General features: G+C 45.1%; 1 protein-coding gene across 4 annotated transcripts in view; it reads right to left on the reverse strand.

Annotated features, from left to right (window-relative positions):
* Positions 1 to 11,040, reverse strand: part of PSMB7 (proteasome 20S subunit beta 7) — a 62,924-nt gene extending 51,884 nt beyond the window's left edge. The window contains exons 1-6 of one of the 4 annotated variants that reach the window (XM_058445827.1): positions 10,897 to 11,040; positions 9,645 to 9,738; positions 8,735 to 8,832; positions 7,168 to 7,308; positions 1,208 to 1,321; positions 153 to 268 (exon numbers count right to left, since the gene is read on the reverse strand). In XM_058445827.1, coding sequence (XP_058301810.1) covers positions 153 to 268; positions 1,208 to 1,321; positions 7,168 to 7,308; positions 8,735 to 8,832; positions 9,645 to 9,738; positions 10,897 to 10,979 — 646 coding nt within the window. In that variant the 5' untranslated portion in view covers positions 10,980 to 11,040. Of the gene's footprint in view, positions 1 to 152; positions 269 to 1,207; positions 1,322 to 7,167; positions 7,309 to 8,734; positions 8,833 to 9,644; positions 9,739 to 10,167; positions 10,290 to 10,896 lie in introns of those variants that run through there. The other 3 variants (XM_058445828.1, XM_058445829.1, XM_032165099.2) reach the window with 3 other exon arrangements.
* Positions 11,041 to 20,849: the final 9,809 nt, after the last annotated feature.

Below are 20,849 nucleotides of genomic sequence, written 5' to 3' on the forward strand. Positions count from 1 at the left end.
CCTCATCTGTAGTAGGAACTCAGTATATATTTGCTGAATGAATCAAAGCACCGTATTGCACCTCCTCTTCTAAGAGAAAACAGACCAACTCTTCAAGAGACTATCTTGGTAAGTAAGAGTACTCTGAAACATCAGGAAAACGTTACACTCACCCATGGTGACATAAGGCAACTTATCAGTTGATCCGTGAGGATAGATGCTGTAGAGGTGAGGTCCAGTAACATCTACTCCCCCTAAAACTAGGGCTGCACCAATGTAACCTTGATACCTGGTGATCAGAGTATGCATAAGAAAAAAAACATGAGTCCACAAAGCATCACTGTAACTTAGCCAAAAGTTGCATGAGAAGTCAGATAACAAAAAGTTTTCCTTAAGACTGTTTCATTAAGGGGTTATTGTTTTGATGGGAACAAAAAAGGGAAGGGAACATTAGATGAACATCTACTATCAGCCAGTATAAACAATAAATTATGTGAGGCACTCCATACACCTCATTTCAGCTCAGCCTCACAGCCCATTATTATTATTTTTTTGACACAGGGTCTCACTCTGCCACCCAGGCTGGAGTACAGTGGTATTATCACGGCTCACTGCAGCCTCAGCCTCCCCAGGCTCAAGCGATCCTCCCACCTCAGCCTCCTGAGTAGCTAGGACTACAGGTGTGCACCACCACACCTGGCTAATTTTTTTTTTTTTGGAGAGACAGGGTCTCGCCATATTGCCCAGGCTGGTCTCAAACTGCTGGACTCAAGCAATCCTCCCACCTTGGCCTCCCTAAGTGCTGGGATTACAGGTGTGAGCCCCCACACCCAGCCCACAGTCCCCTTTAAAAGACAACAATATCATTCCCATTTTAGAGAAGAGAAAACCAACCCAGAGACATTAAGAACTTGCCCGGTCTCAGAACCAAATTGGACTGACTCCAAAGATTATTAGCACTTTTCCCATCACACCTCTCTTGTGATCAGCACATAAGCTACCTCCACAGTTAACAATGAGGAGGTGCTAAGCTCAGCTGTTCCACTGTTCAAATTATCAACCTGGCCACAAAGGCCAGGCATGGTGGCTCACACCTATAATCCCAGCATTTTAGGAGGTCGAGGTGGGCAAATCACTTGAGTCCAGGAGTTCAAGACCAGCCTGGGAAATATGGTGAGACTCTGTCTACAAAAAATACAAAAAATTAGCAAGGCATGGTGGCATGTACCTGTAGTCCCAGATACTTGGGAGGCTAAGGTGAGAAGATCCCTTGAGCCCGGGAGGCAGAGGTTGCAGTGAGCCATGTACACGCCACTGCTCTCCAGCCAGGACAGAGCAAGAGCTGTCTCAGAAAAAAAAAAAAAAAAAAATATCAACCTCACCACAGCCCAAACAAAAATGGCTCATGTCGAAACATCTCTGCCTTTGAATTAACCCATATTGTAATTACATATATGAACTCGTATCAAAAAAAAGTATTTCATCATTCAGGAAAGTGAATATTAAAATAACTCCATGATAGCGTTAAGAAACCACTGCTACTACACACAGGATAAACTTACACTTCTTCAGGAACATCACAGGAATACATTTTCCACCCACCCCATCTCCACTTAATTGTGCACATATTTGTTCCTTTGGACCCTTTTTTTCCATTTCTATAGATTCCTTTCCCTGTATTTGGTACAGCTTTTTAACACTAGGAGGCTAATGTTACTCCTAACATGGGAGGCTGAGGCATGCGAATCGCTTGAACTTGGGTGGCCAAGGTTGCAGTGAGCCGAGGTTGCATCACTGCACTCCAGCCTGGGCGACAGAGCGAGACTTAGTCTCAAAAACTAAAAAAAAAATCAAAAGAAGAATTAGATCTATATTCATCAACATAAATTGCTCTCAATTTATCTAGCTGTGCTAGATAAACATGCTGGATTTAAAGTTCTCCACTGTGAGCCTTTAGCTCTTTGGGAAGGAAAACAAAACTAACACATACTGAATTTGCCAAACGATGTAATCATTAAAATACAAATAAATTAACACGAGAACCAAAGTCATAACTTTGGACTGTCTGAGACATAGCCACACATCCAGAAGTGCTCTAAGTAAACAGAACAGTGGTCCAATACTTGCCCTGTTCCTTGATTACCAAATTGTTATTTCAAAAAGAACCTTCCATTTATAAGTAAAAACTTCAAGAACCTCCTAGGAAAAGATTTTAGAAGTAGCCTAAAAAGAGAATAGAGCCCCAGACGAGGGAAGAAACTGGTCCAAGGCCACATGTGTGAGCTAGCAGCAGGGTCAGACTAGGGCCAAGGGCTCCAAGAAGAGAAGCCAATCGCCAGTCCCACCACCCCCAACTAGTCCAGTGCCTATTCCACTATGCCAACTGTCTACTGAACAGGGTGTTTAAATAAAGTTAATAATAATCAGCTACTTGCCTTCTAAGCTAAAATATAAACTGTCAGATGCCTTTAAAATAATCAAGATGTTTTGGCAAATTATTGAAGTCATTAAAATTTTAATAATTTATTGATCCACAAATTCTACTACCAGGACTCTATTCTAAGGATATAAACAGACAAATATACAGAAATGAATGCACAAGGATGTTTAAAACAGCATTGTTTATGATGATTAAAAAAATGGAAACAGCCAGAGGGAGAAATGGCTAAACTGATCCAACTGTACAACAAAACATCACACAATCATTAAAAATCATGCTAAGCCAAGTATGGTGGCTCACGCCTGTAATCCCAAAACCTAGGGAGGTCATGGCAGGAGGATTACTTGAGGCCAGGAGTTTGAGACCAGCCTAAGCAACATAGTGAGACATCGTCTACAGAAAGTTTAAAAAAAAAAACACAATAAAAAATTAGACAAACATGGTGGCGTGGGCCTTTAGTCCCAGCTACTCAGGAGGCTGGGATTTTTGTATTGAGCCTAGAATTTTAAGGCTCAAGTCATCCACCATGCACTGCCTTTAAGTGAGCCATGATCATGCCACTGCACTCCAGCCTGGGCAACAGAAAGAGACCCTATCTAAACTAAAATAAAATTGAACAATCATGCTGCATTTTCTCCTGCACTACTGATGGTAGTACAACGTTTGTCAAGGGAAAGCTTTGACAACATCTCTCAAAATGTTAAATGTGCAAAACTAAATAAATGTGCATTTATTCTAGAATACAGGCTAAGGAATTAATCACATGAGTACCCAAGGGTTCTATGTTCCAAAGGTTCATAGAATACCTAACAATACCTTAAATACCTTAAAATGGGCAATATCATTAATGTTCAAAAATTGGTTAAGTTGTAACACAGCCACAAAACAGACACTATGACACCACCAAAAATTATGATACTGATTAATGGTTCTTAAGCTTTTATGGGTCACAGAGCCCTCTTAAAAATTGATTAAAATTGTGGAAATTTTCCCCCGTTAAGAGTACACACAAACATTTTTTCTGATTTCAGGAGAGTTACAAGTATTCAGAACTTCTCTATGGGCTCAAAAGAAAAACTCATCTACTGATGGGAACAATATTTGTAACATACTATTACGTAAATAAGGGAAATTACAAAACAACACATACAAGGATATATATCTAGAACAAAAGGTATGAAAAAACAGATCTTCAAAAATTGACAGTATATGTGTCTGAGTGGCAGAACATGAGGTGGCATTTACTTCCTTCTATCCAGGTTTCTAGTGTCTACGTTTTTTACAATTATCATATATTATTTTTATAATTTTAAAAAGTTATTTTCATTTTGAAATGCCCTAGTATAGAACCCATTCAAGATGCACTGTTAGGTGAAAAGATTAGGCTATACTATAATCCCATTTTTTAAATATTACTGAACTTATTTTTAAAACCTTGAAGGGTGTGTAACAATCTCTTAGCACTAACTGCTTGTGGGTGGCAGGAATCCAGGTAGTTTTTTACATTCTTTTTGTTTATATCTTCCAGCTTTGTTTTGTTTTTACCACGAACATGTACTAGCAATATAAAAGGAAGACAGAAAGGGAAGAATTTAAAGACAGAAGACTGGAATAACATAACCAAACCAAGAGTGATGCTCCCTGAATGGCAAAATTTTCATTTTGTTCTTTGGGCTTTTCAGTATTTTCTAAATTTCCTACAATAAATGTACATTATGTTTATAAGAAAAAAAGTTACAATGTAAGCGCCTCTACGTATTCAAGTAATAGTTTCCAGAACACAGAACAGCATTTCACTAACGTTTTTATGAAACTCAACAAGGAGGCTCCATGCTCACAGAACAAGCATTACTTACATCAACTACATCTAGCCAGGATAGGTGTGAGATAAAGGCAGTGCTTAAGTAAGGGAAAAGACATCACTTCTGTTTATCAAACCTTATTTTCTCACTGACTCACATAGAAGGAAATGGGCTGTTCAGAAAAAAAAAGTACAGCAGTACCAAGAACACCTTGTACTCTTTTCCAGACTGAATCTTATGGGGGCTCTAACTATGCAGTAGGCTCTGTAGTACACAAGGTCAGAGCCTAGCTTCTTTATTCCTGTCCTTCTCAGAAGTCAGACAGACAAAAACTATCATGCTCATTTTGAGAAAGAATCACCCAAATTTATACGACAGTCAGTGCTGTGGGTGGGAGATGAACCAAAGTTCTAAAGTCAAATCCTAAACTCTTTCCTTATACCACTCTCATTTTATGTAACTCACCAAAAATGTAAGAGGACATAAAAGACTATAATTATGCTGGTTTATATTTTTAAATGTTCCTCTCAAATTTTGATAAAATTTAACTTTTACAAAGTATCTTAAACTAAAAAATGACACAACACTGAAAAAAGAGAATTTAGAATTTTTTTTTTTTTTGAGATGGAGTCTCGCACTTTCACCCAGGCTGGAGTACAGTGGCACAATCTCGGCTCACTGCCAAGCTCCACCTCCCGGGTTCAAGCCATTCTCCTGTAGCTAGGACTACAGGCGCCCACCACGCCTGGCTAATTTTTTGTAATTTTAATAGAGATGGGGTTTCACCATGTTAGCCAGGATGGTCTCAATCTCCTGACCTCGTGATCTGCCTGCCTCGGCCTCCCAAAGTGCTGAGATTACAGGCATGAGCCACCGCGCCTGGCCGAGATGTTAGGATTCTTAAAACATTCTAAAGTGATTAACAGAAACATTTGCTAGTTTTTTTGCTAATTGTTTTAAATGACATTACAAAGAATCTTGAAACATCCTATTTGCGGCAATTTTGCAAGCTTAAAAATTGCCTTTATTACATAGACACGTTGTGTAGAAAAAAAGTTTTCAAAAAAGCCTTATATATAATGTACCAAGCAAGCCACCAGAGGGAGCTTTATATTTAAAATTAAAATCCACAAATCTCTTCAGAAATCTGATCAATAGGTGTGCCTTAGCAAGTTCTACTCACTGTACTGGAAGAATCTGGTTGGCAATAATTCTCCCGGATTAGAATAATGATACGTACACAAACATAAAGCAGCAATTGGATAGATTAGGCTTCTTATCCATATGACTCTAGGCTTTGGTCTCATTTGTAAAATGGGAACTACACTACTGTCCTTGCTACAGGGCTACACTCAACCTCATATACACTACTGAAAACCCACAGGCCATGCCAGACACATAGATGAGAACCCGCACATTATCAGGAAGGCCAGGGCCCTGAAGGGAACAGTGAAGTGAGCCAAGCAGAGAACGTGACAGAGCACCCACTCCCACTTCTAAGGCAACATCCACCAATGAGTTCCCGAAGATTACGGCCACGTGTTTCCAAATGTTTTCAAAAGACAGAAATCTAGACTTTTTTTTTTTTTGAGACGGAGTCTTGTTCTGTCACCTAGGCTAGAGTGCAGTGGCGTGATCTTGGCTCACTGCAACCTCCACCTTCCAGGTTCAAGCGATTCTCCAGTCTCAGCCTCCCAAGTAGCTGGGATTACAGGCGAGTGCCACCATGCCCGGCTAATTTTTGTGCTTTTAGTAGAGACGTTTCACCATGTTGGCCAGGCTGGTCTCGAACTCCTTACCTCAGGTGATCCGCCAACCTTGGCCTCCCAAAGTGCTGGGATTATAGGCGTGTGCCACCATGCCAAGCCAAAATCTAGACTTTTAATTCCAATCTCCCCATTTGTAATTGTTAGCCACTATTAAAAAAAAAAAAAAGCCATATGACCCAAACAAATTTCCCGACAAGCTGATGGCCTATAAGCCACTAGTTTAAAATCTTTACTGTCTATCCGTGCTCCCCTTTAATTCTCACAACAACCCTGCTAGGGACAGGTATTATGATTTCCATTCTACACAGAAGGAAAAAGGCAAAGAATTTGTTAAAGGTAAGGCAAGTCCCAAAAGGAGAAGCCAGCATTCCAACCCAAGACTAAATGCCCAGGCTACTTCTCCTATAATCACTGCCTCTCTTATGAGAAGCAAATGAGAAAATGCACTTTGAAAACTGCCAAGACCCATACAAACATAAAGTAATGATGCAATTATTAAAGGAGAAAGAGAAACAAAACTACTAATATGAGCTGTGAGTCAGCGGAGAATGAACGTCAGGTCAGGCAAGCTACTGCACCTCTTTAAACCTCAATTTCTTCACTTGCAAATAGGAGACGCTAATAGCCCCTATCTCAGAATTCAAAGGATGAGATCGCGCATAAAGCACTTTAGCACAGGTCCTGGAACAGGGTAAGAGGTAGATAAAGGTTGGTTAATATTAATATTATCATACCCACTGACAGCCAATTATAAATACCACTTTTCATTCACTGTTATTTTGCCCCTAAAGGGAGTGGGTGGGGGGAAGGGGAGAAAATCATTTGGGTTTGTGTTTATGGGGAGGAGAGAGTAGTTTCACAAGACAAATTCATAGTTCCTCCAGCTATAACTTTCTTACTGTGAACAAAAAAGTTTCTCTTATCCAGTAATATCCCTATGCTCCAGGAAATGACTCAACTGGTGACATGTGATTTACTGATGAAAAAAATCAGGCCCCAGAAATTCAAATGCACTATCAAAAACCATTTAAAATGGCTCTTTAATATAACAACTGATTTCTGGAACAAAATGTGTATTTCTGAATGCGTTTTTGCTACTTTCCAGGCTTCCCTTGGCTGAAAAAATCTAAGATATGAGAAGAAGCTACTAACAGGAATCCCCATTCTGGAAACTTACCTGAAAAGCATCTGCTTCAGCATCCGATTGGCTGTCACAACTCTGGGAAGACGGCCAGTGGAGAGGGAGTGGAGCTCCAAGTTGGAAGAAATGAGCTGGGTTGTCATGTCTGTGTCTGCAGCTGTCCCAGCACCACAACAACTGAAAAATCCAATTAGAAACTTAGCTGAAATCCAATTACCAGAGGGCTCAATTAGAAGTAGTGTGTTCTTGGATAACTTCCATGAAGTTCAGGTACACAGAGAGATGTTTTTGAGTATATCTATGCTGTAACTTCTCTGTTTAGTCAACCTTAAATAAACAGAAAATTGAGAATATGCATCTAGTTATATGCAAATACATTATCTGTGGCCCAATGGAACATATGAAATTATTGGTTTCTGTGATAACAGAGTGTGCATTTCATTAACGCTACAAATATATCCAAGTTGTACAGAAGTGCAAGGTGTGTTAAGTCTTGCAATTCAACATCTACCAAGTATTTACTATCAGATACCAGTAATTACACTAAGCACTGGGAATAAAGAAAATATTTATTCCCAGGCCTTCTGCTCAATTTCAAAGTTGAGTGTAAGATACACAAGAAGACAAAAATTATAACACATAATTTAATACACAGTAGTAGCACAGGTACAAAATCCTGTGGGAAACCAGAGGAGAAGGTAATTGATTCTGATCATTAAGAAAAGGTTTCAGGCTGGGCATGACGGCTCATGCCTGTAATCCCAGCACTTTGTGAGCCCCAGGTGGGAGGATCACTTGAGGCCAGAAGATCAAGATCAGCTGGGCAACATAGTGAGACCGCATCTCTCCCCCAAAAAAAGGAACGAAAAAATGTTTAAAAAAAAAAAAAAAAAAGAAAGAAAAGGTTATATATGAGCTGGAATAAAAACACTACAAGCAGAGAAGGTAGAGTTTCTAAATAGAATCTCACATAGGCAATGGTAGAATAGCTTGGAGATGAGGGAAATAGGGACAGTTCAGATGTAACTGGAGCACAGGATGATTGCAACTGAAAAAGAGGCTTGAAGGGTAGGCTTTCTATGAGACTGTGCAAGGCCACAGAATTTTGATTTTTATCCTAAAAGCCGTATGGAAATGTGACAAGTCTCTTGAAAAGCTTTTTAAGAAAGGGATGTCATCAGATCTATGTTTTACAAAATCCAATATGGCAGAAGAGTGAACAACAGGATGCCTAAGAGAGGCCAATTAAATGATAACTGCAATAGTCCAGCTAAGAAAAAAGAACCTCTATGGTTCAAGTTAATGTTTGAAAAAAAGAAAAAGAAAAAAGAACCCAAACTAGAGCCTTAGCAAAGGAAAAGATAGGAGGGAATGCATTCGAGAGGCCCAGAGAGGGCAAAACTGGCTACCAATTCAACTGGAGACTGAAGCAAAGAGAGGACTTGAAATGACTAGCTTAGGTAACAGGTGGATGGAAAGGCCATTTAAGGGAGATACAAAATACAGGTTGAACAACCGGTTTTAGTAAGGAGCACAGGAAGGTCAATTTTTAGCCCTGACATGTTTGAAAACATAAGAGTTATTCAAACGAATCAATACTTACTAAATATTAGGAGATATGAAGTGTATTTTTGAACAGTTCTTGTCAGCAACAACCATCCCTTCAGTTGCTCTTGTATCTGCTCCAAGAACTATGCCATCCTATTAAAAAAAAAAGTTTTTAAACAATTTTACAAATATAAACCAACCACAACTCTCTATTCTACTTTAGGGAGTACTATGTTGGCCATACCACATGTTCCCCTAATCTCAAAACGCCAGCCAAAACTCATACCAAAAATATTGTGCTACACTTTCAGGATTTAAGAAAAGGTTTCTTAGTAAATGCTACTAATTGAATCCTGAGTAGGTAAGAATTATTCCCATTTTCAAGTGAGGCTCAGGTGTCGGGTAAATTCCTTGCAAATCAGAGCTAATCTGTAAAAAACCTGGATTAAGACTCAGGAATCTTTCCTTTAAATTAGCCATCACTATCAATTTCCTTTTAAAACATGTTGCACAGGTAATCATATCCCTTTTGACGTTTACAACAATTTAAGGCAGGAGTTATCTCCATATGATGCATCTGAAGGTGTCCCCGTGAGACGGAAAGTGAGCTGCCCGAAGTTGGAATCAGCATTATAGAGTTCAAAAGTGAGACAGACCTGTCTGACCCCAAATCTCGTTATCTCCCATCACATACTTCGGCTTCCTAAACTAGTAATTAAGAAGCTAACTGACCTGTTAAAAAAAAAAAAAAAGAAAAAAAAAAAACTCAGCAAAGTGAGGAAAGAACATAAACTGTTAAGAAGCATACAAAATCTGACAAAAGCAGTCGCTCCTGAAAGACGGTCTCCTGATGTATTCTATAGCATCTGCCTTTCCAGACCGAACAGGGAGAGACAGAGGGAGCCAAGTGTTCTGATTCCTGTTACCGGTTCAGTCACTGCTGCTCTTAGCCTAACTCGTCTTACCTTATAGACCACCCCAGCGATGGTCGTGCCAGTTTTCCGGGCCTTTGGAAGCTTGTATCCCCTCTTTGCAAAATCGGCTTCCAAGACGGCATTCCTGAGAGCAAATGAGAGAATCAAGTGTTGAAGGGCAGGACCACATCGCGCAGCACTGGCATGAAGAGTGCCTAACAGAGAACTAAGGAAAGCTGCTATTTGTTTTCACGCCCATCTGTTTAACGAATCCTCCCACCATCAGCACTGTTCTCCCGTTTTCCAACGAAGACAGTCTCAGAGAGGGGCCGTGACGTGCCTTAGGAGACGGAGATAAACGGTGGCTCAGTGCGCTGGGAAGGTGGGAGAGCAGACCTGGCTTCAGTAGAAACCCACGCCCAGGCCCTGATTCCCCTGAGTCACACTAGCCGCGGGCCACAGGCCCCGCCATGCACTCTTCCCTCAGAATTCTCGTATCAGACCTTGGCCCAGCTCCCACCCGAGCACCGCACTCTTACTCCCTCCCTGAACCAAGCCCCAGGCAAGGCGGCACCTGCGGCAGTTATCAAAAGAGAAGCCTCCAACCGGTGGAGCACACACCGACACAGCCGCCATCTTCCCAAGAAAGCACTTCCGGGCCGGAGGCGGGTGCAAACAAAAAGAGCCGAGCACTTCCGGCGTCGCTGGCAACTGGGGCTGAAGGGGCGGGGCAAACGCCGCACTAGAACGATTGATCTTAGAGATTCTGGTTCCTAGAGAGACCAGAGATGTTTGAAGTATATCGCCCCAAGTGGCACGGAGGAGAAAGTGACACCTGGAACCGGGAAAGGACTTGTCCAAGGTGAACGCACCAGCGACCTGCCGCTCAGACTGGACCTGCTTCTACCGTTAATTTGGTTCTGCGGTGCTTCGGAGACAGACACACCCAAGTCCTAGGCACAGCCCCACCACCCCCTTGCGTTAAGCAAGTATCTTCAACTCTCTGAATCTGTTTCCTCCACTATCAGATGGAGATTACAGCTAGCTCAAAAGGCTGCTGTAGAATGGCCATAAGTCTGTGAAAAGAGGCTCAACATGATTAGTCATCGGGTGAATGCAAAGCACGACCACAGCGAGATCCCACTTCGCACCCACTAGGATGGCCATAAACAAAAAGACAGAAAAGCGCAAGGGTTGCGAGAGTATGGAGAAATTGGAACCCGAATACACGGCTAGTGAGAATGCAAAACGGTGCAGCTGCTCCGGAAAACAATTTGACAGTTCCCCAAAAAGTAGTACCTACCCTCTTAGATATGCACCCGAGAGGGTTGAAGACATGTATTCACAAAAACTTCTACAAAGGTGAGGTAGAAGGCAGGCCTCCATTCACAGATGGGGCTGAGATACTTGACCAAATTGAGTACTAGCTAAAACAGGGCCTGGGCGGAAGCTGTCTTCCCTAAGACTCGCTCACCAGCGGGCCAAGTCAGTTTACCGTTGCCGTGGCAACACTCGTGAGTTAACCACCCCTTTCCATGGCAATGACACCATAAACCAAAAGTTACTACCCCTTCCCTAGAAATGCCTGCGTAAACCACCCCTTAATCTGTATGTAATTAAAAGTGTGTATAAATATGACTGCAAAACTGCCCTGACTCTCTGCCTAAGAGGGTAGCCCTGCTCTGCAGGAGTAGTCATGGAGCTGTAACGCCACCACTCCAATAAAGCCGTTTTCTTCTGCCTCCAAATTGCCCTTGAATTCTTTCTTGGGCAAAGCCAAGAACCCTTGTGGGCTCAGCCCCACTTTGGGGCTTACCTGCCCTGCGTCAAAAGGGGTCTCACTGGCGAGGCGCAGTGGCTCACGCCTGTAATCCCAGCACTTTGAGAGGCCGAGGTGGGCGGATCACGAGGTCAGGAGATTGAGACCATCCTGGCTAACACGGTGAAACTCCGTCTCTACTAAAAATACAAAAACTTAGCCAGGCGTGGTGGTGGGCACCTGTAGTCCCAGCTAGTCGAGAGGCTGAGGCAGGAGAATCGCTTGAACCAGGGAGGCAGAGGTTGCAGTGAGCCGAGATAACGCCACTGCACTCCAGCCTGGGCAACAGAGCAAAGACTTCGTCTCAAAAAAAGGGGGGGGAGGAGGGGGGGGAGGGGGGGGGGGGGGGGGGGGGGGTCTCATTATTCACAAGAGCCAAATAATGGAAACAACCCAAATGTCCATCCACTGATGAATGGATAAACAAAATATGGTAAATTCATATAATGGAATATTATTAGGCCATAAAGAAGTTCTGAAGCACAGATACATGTTACAACAGGGATGGACCTTGGAAATATACTGAGGGAAAGAAGCCAGGCACAAAAGGCCACATAGTGTATCATTCCATGTATGTGAAGTGTTCTTAATAGGCAAATCCACAGACAGAAAGTAGATGTGTGGTTGCTACGGGTTAGGGGAGGAGGAGAAAATGGGTAGGGACTGTTTAGTGGGCACAGAGTTTTTGGAAAATGATGAAAATGTTCTGGAATTACACAGCGGTATGGGTTGCATGATATTATGAATACACTAAAAACCACTGAGTTGCACACTTTAAAATGGTTAAAATGGTGACTTCTATATTGGGTGAATTTTATTTTATTTTATTTATTTATTTATTTATTGAGACTCGGTCTGTATCACCCAGGCTGGAGTGCAGTGGCATGATCTCAGCTCACTGCAACCTCCACCTCCTGGGTTCAAGTGATTCTCATGCCTCAGCCTCCCGAGTAGCTGGGATTACAGGCATATGCCACCACACCTGACTAATTTTTGTATTTTTAGTAGAGATGGGGTTTCACCATGTTGGCCAGGCTAGTCTCGAACTCCAGACCTCAAGTGATCCACCCGCCTCGGCCTCCCAAAGTGCTGGGATTACAGGTGTGAGCCACAATGCCTGGCCAGTGAATTTCATTTTAATAAGGCTATTGTGAGTATTAAACATTGTACATGAAGACCATCTATCTTAGCATGTAGAAGCTTCTTATAAATAGTTACTATTAATAATACGTTCATTTCATCCTGTCAACAAACCTAAGAGATAACTATGTAATTCAACTCATTTTACTGAGGGAATTGAAGGCTCCTTTTACAGCCTGAATGACTGTGGAATGAATTAATTTATTCACTCAAAACATATTTATTGAGCTCCTGTTATACGTCAGACAAGGTTCTAGGTGCAAATGAATGAATGAAGCACCTAGAACCAGTATCTATCACAACTGTGTGTTTAATAAACAGTTGTCAAAGGTTGAATTCCCTTTCGTTACCTCTCTGAGTTTTCTGTTGAAATGAGGAAAATAAATTCATATTCTGCAGTTCTAGCCCCTAGTAACTCAGTAGCTGACCTTACTTGGAGGTATTCCAAATGGATTGAATTTGATTTGATATTACAGAGGTAATCAAGTTAAAAATGAGGTCACTAGGCCCTAATCCAACAGGACTGGCATCCTTATAAAAATTGGAAATTTGGGTCGGGCATGGTGGCTTACATCTGTAATCTCAACAATTTGGGAGGCAGAGGCAGGTGGATCAGTTGAGATCAGGAGTTCAAGACCAGCCTGGCCAACATGGTGAAACACCGTCTCTACTAAAAATACAAAAATTAGCTGGGCATTGTGGTGGGCGCCTGTAATCCCAGCTACTCAAGAGGCTGAGGCAGGAGAATCACTCGAACCTGAGAGGCGGAGGTTGCAGTGAGCCAAAATCATGCCACTGCACTCCAGCCTGGGCAACAGAGAAAGACTCCATCTAAAAAAAAAAAAAAAAAAAAAAAAAAAAAAAAAAAAAAAAATTGGCAATTTAGAGACAGACATGCACACGGGGAGAACCCCATATGAAGATGAAGGTAGAGACTGGAGTGATGATTCTATGGGCCAAGGAACGCCAAAAGTTGCCATCAAACCACCAGAAGCTAGGCGCCAGGTCTGGAACAGTCTCTCTCACGGCTCTCAGAAGAAGCAACTTTGCAGACACCTTGCTTTGGACTTCCACCCTCCAGAATGGTGAGACAATAAATTTCTGGTGTTTCAGCCACCCAGATTGTGGTACTTTGTTATAACAGAGCTAGGAAACTCAGACACCTCCTGAGCTCACAGCCCAGGGGAGGACAGGAAGTCTCAGAAAAGAAAGACTCCCAGCGCTATGTGCCGACTGCCAGGCGGGGGAAGTATGGGAATGCGAGTGGGGGGCACGCACTCTAGGGAAGCCTAGCGGCTCAGACGGTGTGGAGCCCATCAGGACGACAAGGCAAGAGGGTCAGGCACGTGGGCAAAGGCTTGAGATGTGCCAAAAACAAAACCAAACCAAAAACCCTGGACGTGGTTTTTAGGAAACAGTGGTGAGGCTTCTGCGGTGGCACCTGCAGCCTCCGGGGGGTGGTGGCGGGTGCCTGAGTCCCGCTGTAGGGTCTCAGTGGGAGCTAGAGAAGCCAGGGCCCAGCCAGGCACGGTGGCTCACGCCTGTAATCCCAGCACTTTGGGAGGCCCAGGCGGGCAGATCACTTGAGGTCAGGTGTTCAAGACTAGCCCGGCCAGCATGGTGAAACCCCGTCTCTACTAAAAATACAAAAACTAGCTGGGCGTGGTGGCACCCGCTTGTAATCTCAGCTACTTGGGAGGCTGAGGTGGGAGGATTGCTTGAACCTGGGAGGCGGAGGTTGCAGTGAGCTGAGATCGCACCACTGCACTCCAGCCTGGGCAACAAAGCCAGAGTCTGTTTCAAAAAAAAAAAAAGAAAGAGAAGCCAGGGCCCCTGACACAGCACAGAGAGCTAGGGAAGCCATTGTAGAAATGATCTGTGACCTCGGTTTGCTTGAGGGGTCTTTCTCTTCCTACCTGGGTTTCTTTGGTTTCTTTTTTTTTTTCATACCCAGACTGAGCTGAGGAGGGGACATTGTCTCCTCTTATAGCCTCTGGAGGTGGCCCCGCAGAGGCACTCAGAGCCCAGCAGAGGGCGACCAAGAGCCTCCAGGCGGCCTGGACGTAAAGCACAGGAGTTAGCCAGGCGGCCGGGCGGGGATGGGAGCAGCCTCCGCACCTCCAGGCATGTGGAGGGCAGCCCTAGATCCCCAGCACTCAGAGACCCCCGCTCGGCCTCCCTGCCCAGCATGCCTGCTGCCCCCTGGGACTGCAGCCCCCCTGGGCCTGGACACTCCCACTTTATCCCTGGCAGTGCTACCAACTCCAACTCACCAGTGAAGCCACCACTTCTGCTCTGGATTTGGCTGGGTGACCTCAGGAGAGCCATCAGGCTCTCTGTGCCTCAGTTCCCAAATAACACAGTGACAACCTACAGTCCCTGAGAGCACTCAACATCCTGGGCTAGGACCCAGCCATTCTGTGTGCAGGATCTCATGATCACCCTGGGCACCTAGAAAGTGCCAGGCAGTAGGAAAGCACAATCAAGAGACAGACGCAGAGTTTGTCCTCAGGGAGCTGGCAGTCCCCAGGGACCAGGCATCATGGCCCCACTTTATAGATGAGGCAACCAAGGCCCGGAGAGGTGAAGTCACTAGCTCAAGGTCACACCGCTGATAAGCGGCAGAGTTGAGAGTCAAACCACACCCCTCCCAGCCCCAGACCACACACAGCACCACTTCCCCCACCCCTGACAATGAGGGCCCAACTGGAACCCAAGTTTCAACCAGAACCCAAGTTCCCTCGTATTTTGCCAGCACACAGGTGGGGTTTCCTTCTCCAGGACTCAGGCCAGCTCAGCTACTTGCCAGCTGTGGGAACTTAGGCTGGTGTCTTCACCTCTCTGAAGCTCAGTTTCCTCATCTGTGAAATGAGAGACTATTGCAGTGCTTATCCTGCCTCACATGCATCAAGTAAGAACACGCATCATAAACTATACAACACTTCATGTATTCATTATTTATTAAACCCTTCCTTGGTGCCAAGCTTGGTGCCAACTCTGTGCTAGATGACAGCCTTGGGGGCATTGGTCTGGCGTCTAGGCCTCCAGTTCACTGTGCTAAGTGCCCTAAAGGACACGAGCCAGAGCACAGCCAGGGAAAGTGCTTCCAAGTCTGCCTGAGGCTGCAGGTGGGCACCCAGAGTACAAGAGTTAGCATCAAGACCAGGAGACGAGGGTGCATCTCATGCTGCCAAGAGCTCAGCTGTGCGTGGCCCTGGCATCACCCTGGATTTTCCAAGAGCCCAATAAGCAGCACCCTCCACCCCACTCACCCTGCAGGCTGCCCAGGAACCCAGCATGGGACAGGCCCTCAAAGGCCCACCTGCATCCTCTGTCAGGATAAACACATGCAAGGGTGCGCCCTTCAAGGAGACTTGGCCATCTTCCTCTTGCAGGGAAAGCAGCCCATGATGCTCCTGGTTGCTATGGCAACTGGGCCCTTGTTTTTCCTTCTTCATAAATAAGCTATAAATAGACGGGGCAGACCTGGGCGCCTTCCTTTGCATAAATTACAGCAGCTGCTCCAGGCTCCAGGGCCCCTGGCACAGCACCCAGGTGCCGAGCCTCGCTGCATGGGCCACAGAAACACAGCTCCCGTGGGAGGGGCACAGCACGGCACAGAGCAGCATCTCAAAGTGTGGATTCCCACCACCCACTCCAGACTCTACTGGGGCGCTGAGCAAATTTTGGGACCCACTGGAGACCTCCAGAATCCCTACCACTGTGAGCAAGGCCTGGGATGGGTGGGCCCTGATTTTGCCAACCCCAGCCACTGGTGAGCAGGAGGGGGCATCCCTCCCTTCTTCCTATCCAGGGCCTGCTCAAGTCACAATGAAATCATGAGAATACTCCCCACTTCCTCAGTGGGTTCGAACATCCAAACACTCTCCCCACCTGGTTTAATCATCATGTTTAACATCTATTTACCGAATCCTTTCTCTATGCCACGTGCTACGGTAAGCACCTTCCATGCCACAATGCAATTCATTCACCAAAACACTGAGGTTTCCAGCTTACAGCTGGGGGACTCTCCACTTGGAGACAGGAGGTGTAACACAAGGTCACACAGTTGGTTAGCAAGAGAACTGGAATTTGAACCCAAGCCTGTCCTGGTTAAAGCTCTCCTTTCAGCATACCTGATTCTCTTAATAATTTCTGAGGGAGGGAACAGCAGGTGGGATCCTTTAAGGGGGAAGGAACAGAAAAAGGAGCTGAGACTCAGAAGGACCAGGGACCGACCCACGGCCTCACAGGAAGGACAGTCAAGGCTGAGACTTAGGTCTGTGGAAGGCAGACTGCAGAGAGGGAATTACTTTCCCCATAGAGGGGAAGATCTGGGGAGACACAATTACCTGGTGGGCCTGGGCAGACTTCTTGGAGGAGGTGAAGCTAAAACAGAATCTTGGAGAATGGCAGTGGAGAGAAGGAAAAAAGCATTCAAGACAGAGAGAGCAGCTTGGATAAAGGCTCAGAGGCATGGTAGCGCCGCCGGCAGGATATCAGGCAGGATATCCTGGCAGGATAGCAGGCAGATCGGTCCGGTTATGGGCCAGGGGCAATGTGGCCAGCTGGCCAGGCCCCGGTTAAGAAGGACCTTGTAGAGGCCAGGCATGGTGGCTCATGCCTGTAATCTCAGCACTTTGGGAAGCTGAGGCAGGCAGATCACCTGAGGTCAGGAGTTCAAGACCAGCCTGGCTAACATGGTGAAACCCTGTTTCTATGAAAAATACCAAAAAAATTAGCCGGGCTTGGTGGTGCACATCTGTAATCTCAGCTACTTGGGAGGCTCAGGCATGAGAATCACTTGAACCCAGGAAGTGGAGGTTGCAGTGAGCCAAGATTTCACCACTGCACTCCAGTCTGGGCGACAGAGTGAGACTGTCTCAAAAAAAAAGAAGAAAATCCTTGTAGGCTGGCTCAGAAGCCTGGGCCAATCGCAAAGGCATTGGGAAGCCATCAATTTTTTTTTTTTTTTTGAGATGGAGTCTTGCTCTGTCACCCAGGCTGAAGTGCAGTAGTGGGATCTGTGCTCACTGCAGCCTCCGCCTCCTGGGTTCAAGCAACTCTCCTGCTTCAGCCTCCCAAGTAGCTAGGATTATAGGTGTGTGCCACCACACCCAGCTGATTTTTGTATTTTTATAGAGATGGGGTTTCACCATGTTGGCCAGGCTGGCCTTGAACTCCTGACCTCAAGCGATCCACCCACCTTGGCCTCCCAAAGTGCTGGGATTAGAGGCGTGAGCCACCACCCCAGCCTCCATGGAATGCTTTTGAGCAGAGAATCAACATGACCTCTAGAGAAAACGGGCTTCCTGCTTGACATGGGGGTTTGAACAGGGCTCATCACCCAGGGACAAGGTATTCTGAAGGCTGCTGAACCACGGGTGCTTTCTCCATCAAATCTTGCAGGATCCATCCTGAACGTGTCTCTCGGACCCAGACACATCCAGCCCCATTATCTTCTCCGTGCTTCAGATCTGCCTCGCCCTAGGTAAATGCTGCCCCATTCATTCACTCATTCGTTCACTCCTTCAGACGTTCCTTACATAAACTCCAATCCTGTGTCTGGTACCAGGTGACGCACAAGAAAACAAAGACTCTGCCCTCAAGAGAAATGGATACAGAAATAAATAAGCAAGTAAAAGGATCAGAAGGTTCTGATAGAGACTGTGTGGGTTACAGAGACTCCAAGGAGAGAAAAAGTCAACTCCCCCAGGGGAGGAACAGCAGCAGCAAAGGCTCTGAGGAAAACAGGAGCCGTAAACAGGACGCAGAAGAGGAGCAGGGGTTGGCTAGCTGGGGCTGCAGCGAGGAGAGAGTGGGCAATTCCAGAAGGACAGGATGGTGTGAGCAGACCTGTGGAGGCGGGAAACAGCTGGGCTTGTTGGAGAACAGTAGATGAGAGGAGTAAGAGGGCGTGGGCAGCTGGAAACCGGGCATCCCAGAGTAGGAGGCAGCGGACAGAGGCTGACACATCGCAGTGTGTGAAAACCACTCCGGCAGCCGGTGGGAGGATGGATGGACAGGGAGAGAATGAAAGTGGGAGAGCAGAGGCGGTGGGAGTGCTCCGGTCACAGACCAGGGAGGAGAGGAAGGTAGCCTGAAGTAGGGTAGTGACAGTGACAACACCAAGAGGGAACAGCCACTGGAGATGTGACAGAGGCCAGATAGACAGCACGTGGTTGAAGTTTGGATGTTAAGGAGAGGTAAAAGGAGGAGCTGACGTTGCTCTCTGGGTTATCTGACTTGGTGGCAGGAAGGTCCACGTGGGTGCCTTGGGGACACGTTGCATTGGAGGTCCCCGTGGGTCCCTGAAGCTCGAGAGAAGGGTCTGGGCTGGGGAGAGAGTTGCAGGAGTTCTCCAACAGCAGTGAGAAGGCAGTGGAAGTCCCAAATGTGAAGACATCAGGGGAGAGTGGGCAAGGGAGAGAAGAGAGCTAGGGATGGTCCTATGTGTCAGGCAAGTAAAGACCAGGTGGGTGAAGAGTGGAGTGAAGGGGAACTAGAGGAGAGTGACATCACAGCCGCCAAGATCAGAGCGTCCGGAGATGCAGGGAAGTGCCTGAGTCCAGCACCACAGACTCCAGCAAGCAAGAGGAGGACAGAACTGTGTCCATGGGGCCATCAGGTCTGACAAAGACCTTTTCTGTAACGATAATACTCAGTGTTAGGGATGATCTGGCGAGATGAGCACCTTCAAGGGTTGCTAGTGGGAAGGCAAAATGGTACAATAGGAGCTTCTGGAAAGCTCTTTGCCAGATAAGCTCACGATCCTCGAAAAAGTTCAGAACATTTGACCCCAACATTCCCCTTCTAGGGATCTATCTTCAGTCAAAGATTGGCGTATAAAGACGTTCATCGTAGAGGTCAGGTGTGGTGGCTCATGCCTGTAATCCCAGCACTTCAGGAAGCCGAGGCGGGAGGATCACTTGAGGCCTGGAGTTTGAGATCAGCCTGGGCAACATGGTGAGAACTCATCTCTACAAAAAATAGAAAAATTGGCCAGGCAAAGTGGCACAAACCTGCAGTCCCAGCTGCAAAGAGGTTGAGGTGGGAGGATCACTTGAGTCCAGGAGCTCGAGGCTGCAGTGAGCTGTGATTGTGTCACTGCACTCCGACCTAGGTGACATAGTGCGACTCCATCTCTAAAAAAAAAAAAAAGGTTCACTGTAGCATTATTTATAGTGGATTATATATTGAATAACGAAGTATATATTGGATACTGAAATGCATTAAATGTTATAATATATAGCAATATTATAATGAAAATCTAGAAACCACTTCAATGTCAAACAATGGGAGAATAGTTAACTAGTTTATATGAAATCTATGAGGCCAATAAAAATTGTCTTCAATGCATGTTTAAGGACAGAAGAAAGAATAAGAAAATGGATACAATGTGTATAGTTTTATGTGTGGGGGGTGTACATTCTTTATGTTAAAAAAATCCTATTATTAATAGTGGTAATTCCTTGCTGGTGGGATTTCAGCAAGGATTTTTTTTTTTCAAATTTTCAAGTTCTCTACATATTTATTACTTTTTTCCTCCAAATTACCATTGTGAAGTTTTTCAGAGCTTCAGAAAGCTACAAGGATGGTTCAATAAACACACAGAGACCCTTTATCCCAGATTTACCATTTTCTCTTCTCTCGCTCCCTCTGAACCATTTGAAAGTTACACAACACAGCCGGGCATGGTGGCTCACGCCTGTAATCCCAGCACTTTGGGAGGCCGAGGCAGGTGAATCACCTGAGGTCAGGAGTTCGAGACCAGCCTGGCCAACATGGTGAAACACCATCTCTACTAAAAATACAGAAAATTAGCCAGGCATGGTGGCAGACTCCTGTAATCCCAGCTACTCAGGAGGCTGAGACAGGAGAATCACTTGAACCCAGGAGGCAGAGGTTGCAGTAAACTGAGATCACACCACTGCACTCCAGCCTGGGCAACAAGAGCGAAACTCTGTCTCAAAAAAATAAATTATATATATATATATATTTTTTTTTTTAAAAAAGAAAGTCACCCAACACTCCACCCCTAAATACTTAACCATGAATCTCCAAAAACAAGTTCATTCTCCTATACAACCACAATGCCATTCTAGGAATTCACTATTATTTAATTTTCAATCCACATTCAAATTTCCCCTATTGTCCCAGGAATAACTTTTATAACTTTTGTGATCCAGCATTCAACCAGGGACCTCACAGTGAATTCAGTCACCATCACTCTTCAGCCTCCTTCAACCTGGAACAATCCTCCAGGCTTTTTTTTTTTTTTTTTTTTTTTTTTTTTT

This window comes from Hylobates moloch, unplaced genomic scaffold, assembly GCF_009828535.3.
Source record: "Hylobates moloch isolate HMO894 unplaced genomic scaffold, HMol_V3 SCAFFOLD_10, whole genome shotgun sequence".
Taxonomy (NCBI): domain Eukaryota; kingdom Metazoa; phylum Chordata; class Mammalia; order Primates; family Hylobatidae; genus Hylobates; species Hylobates moloch.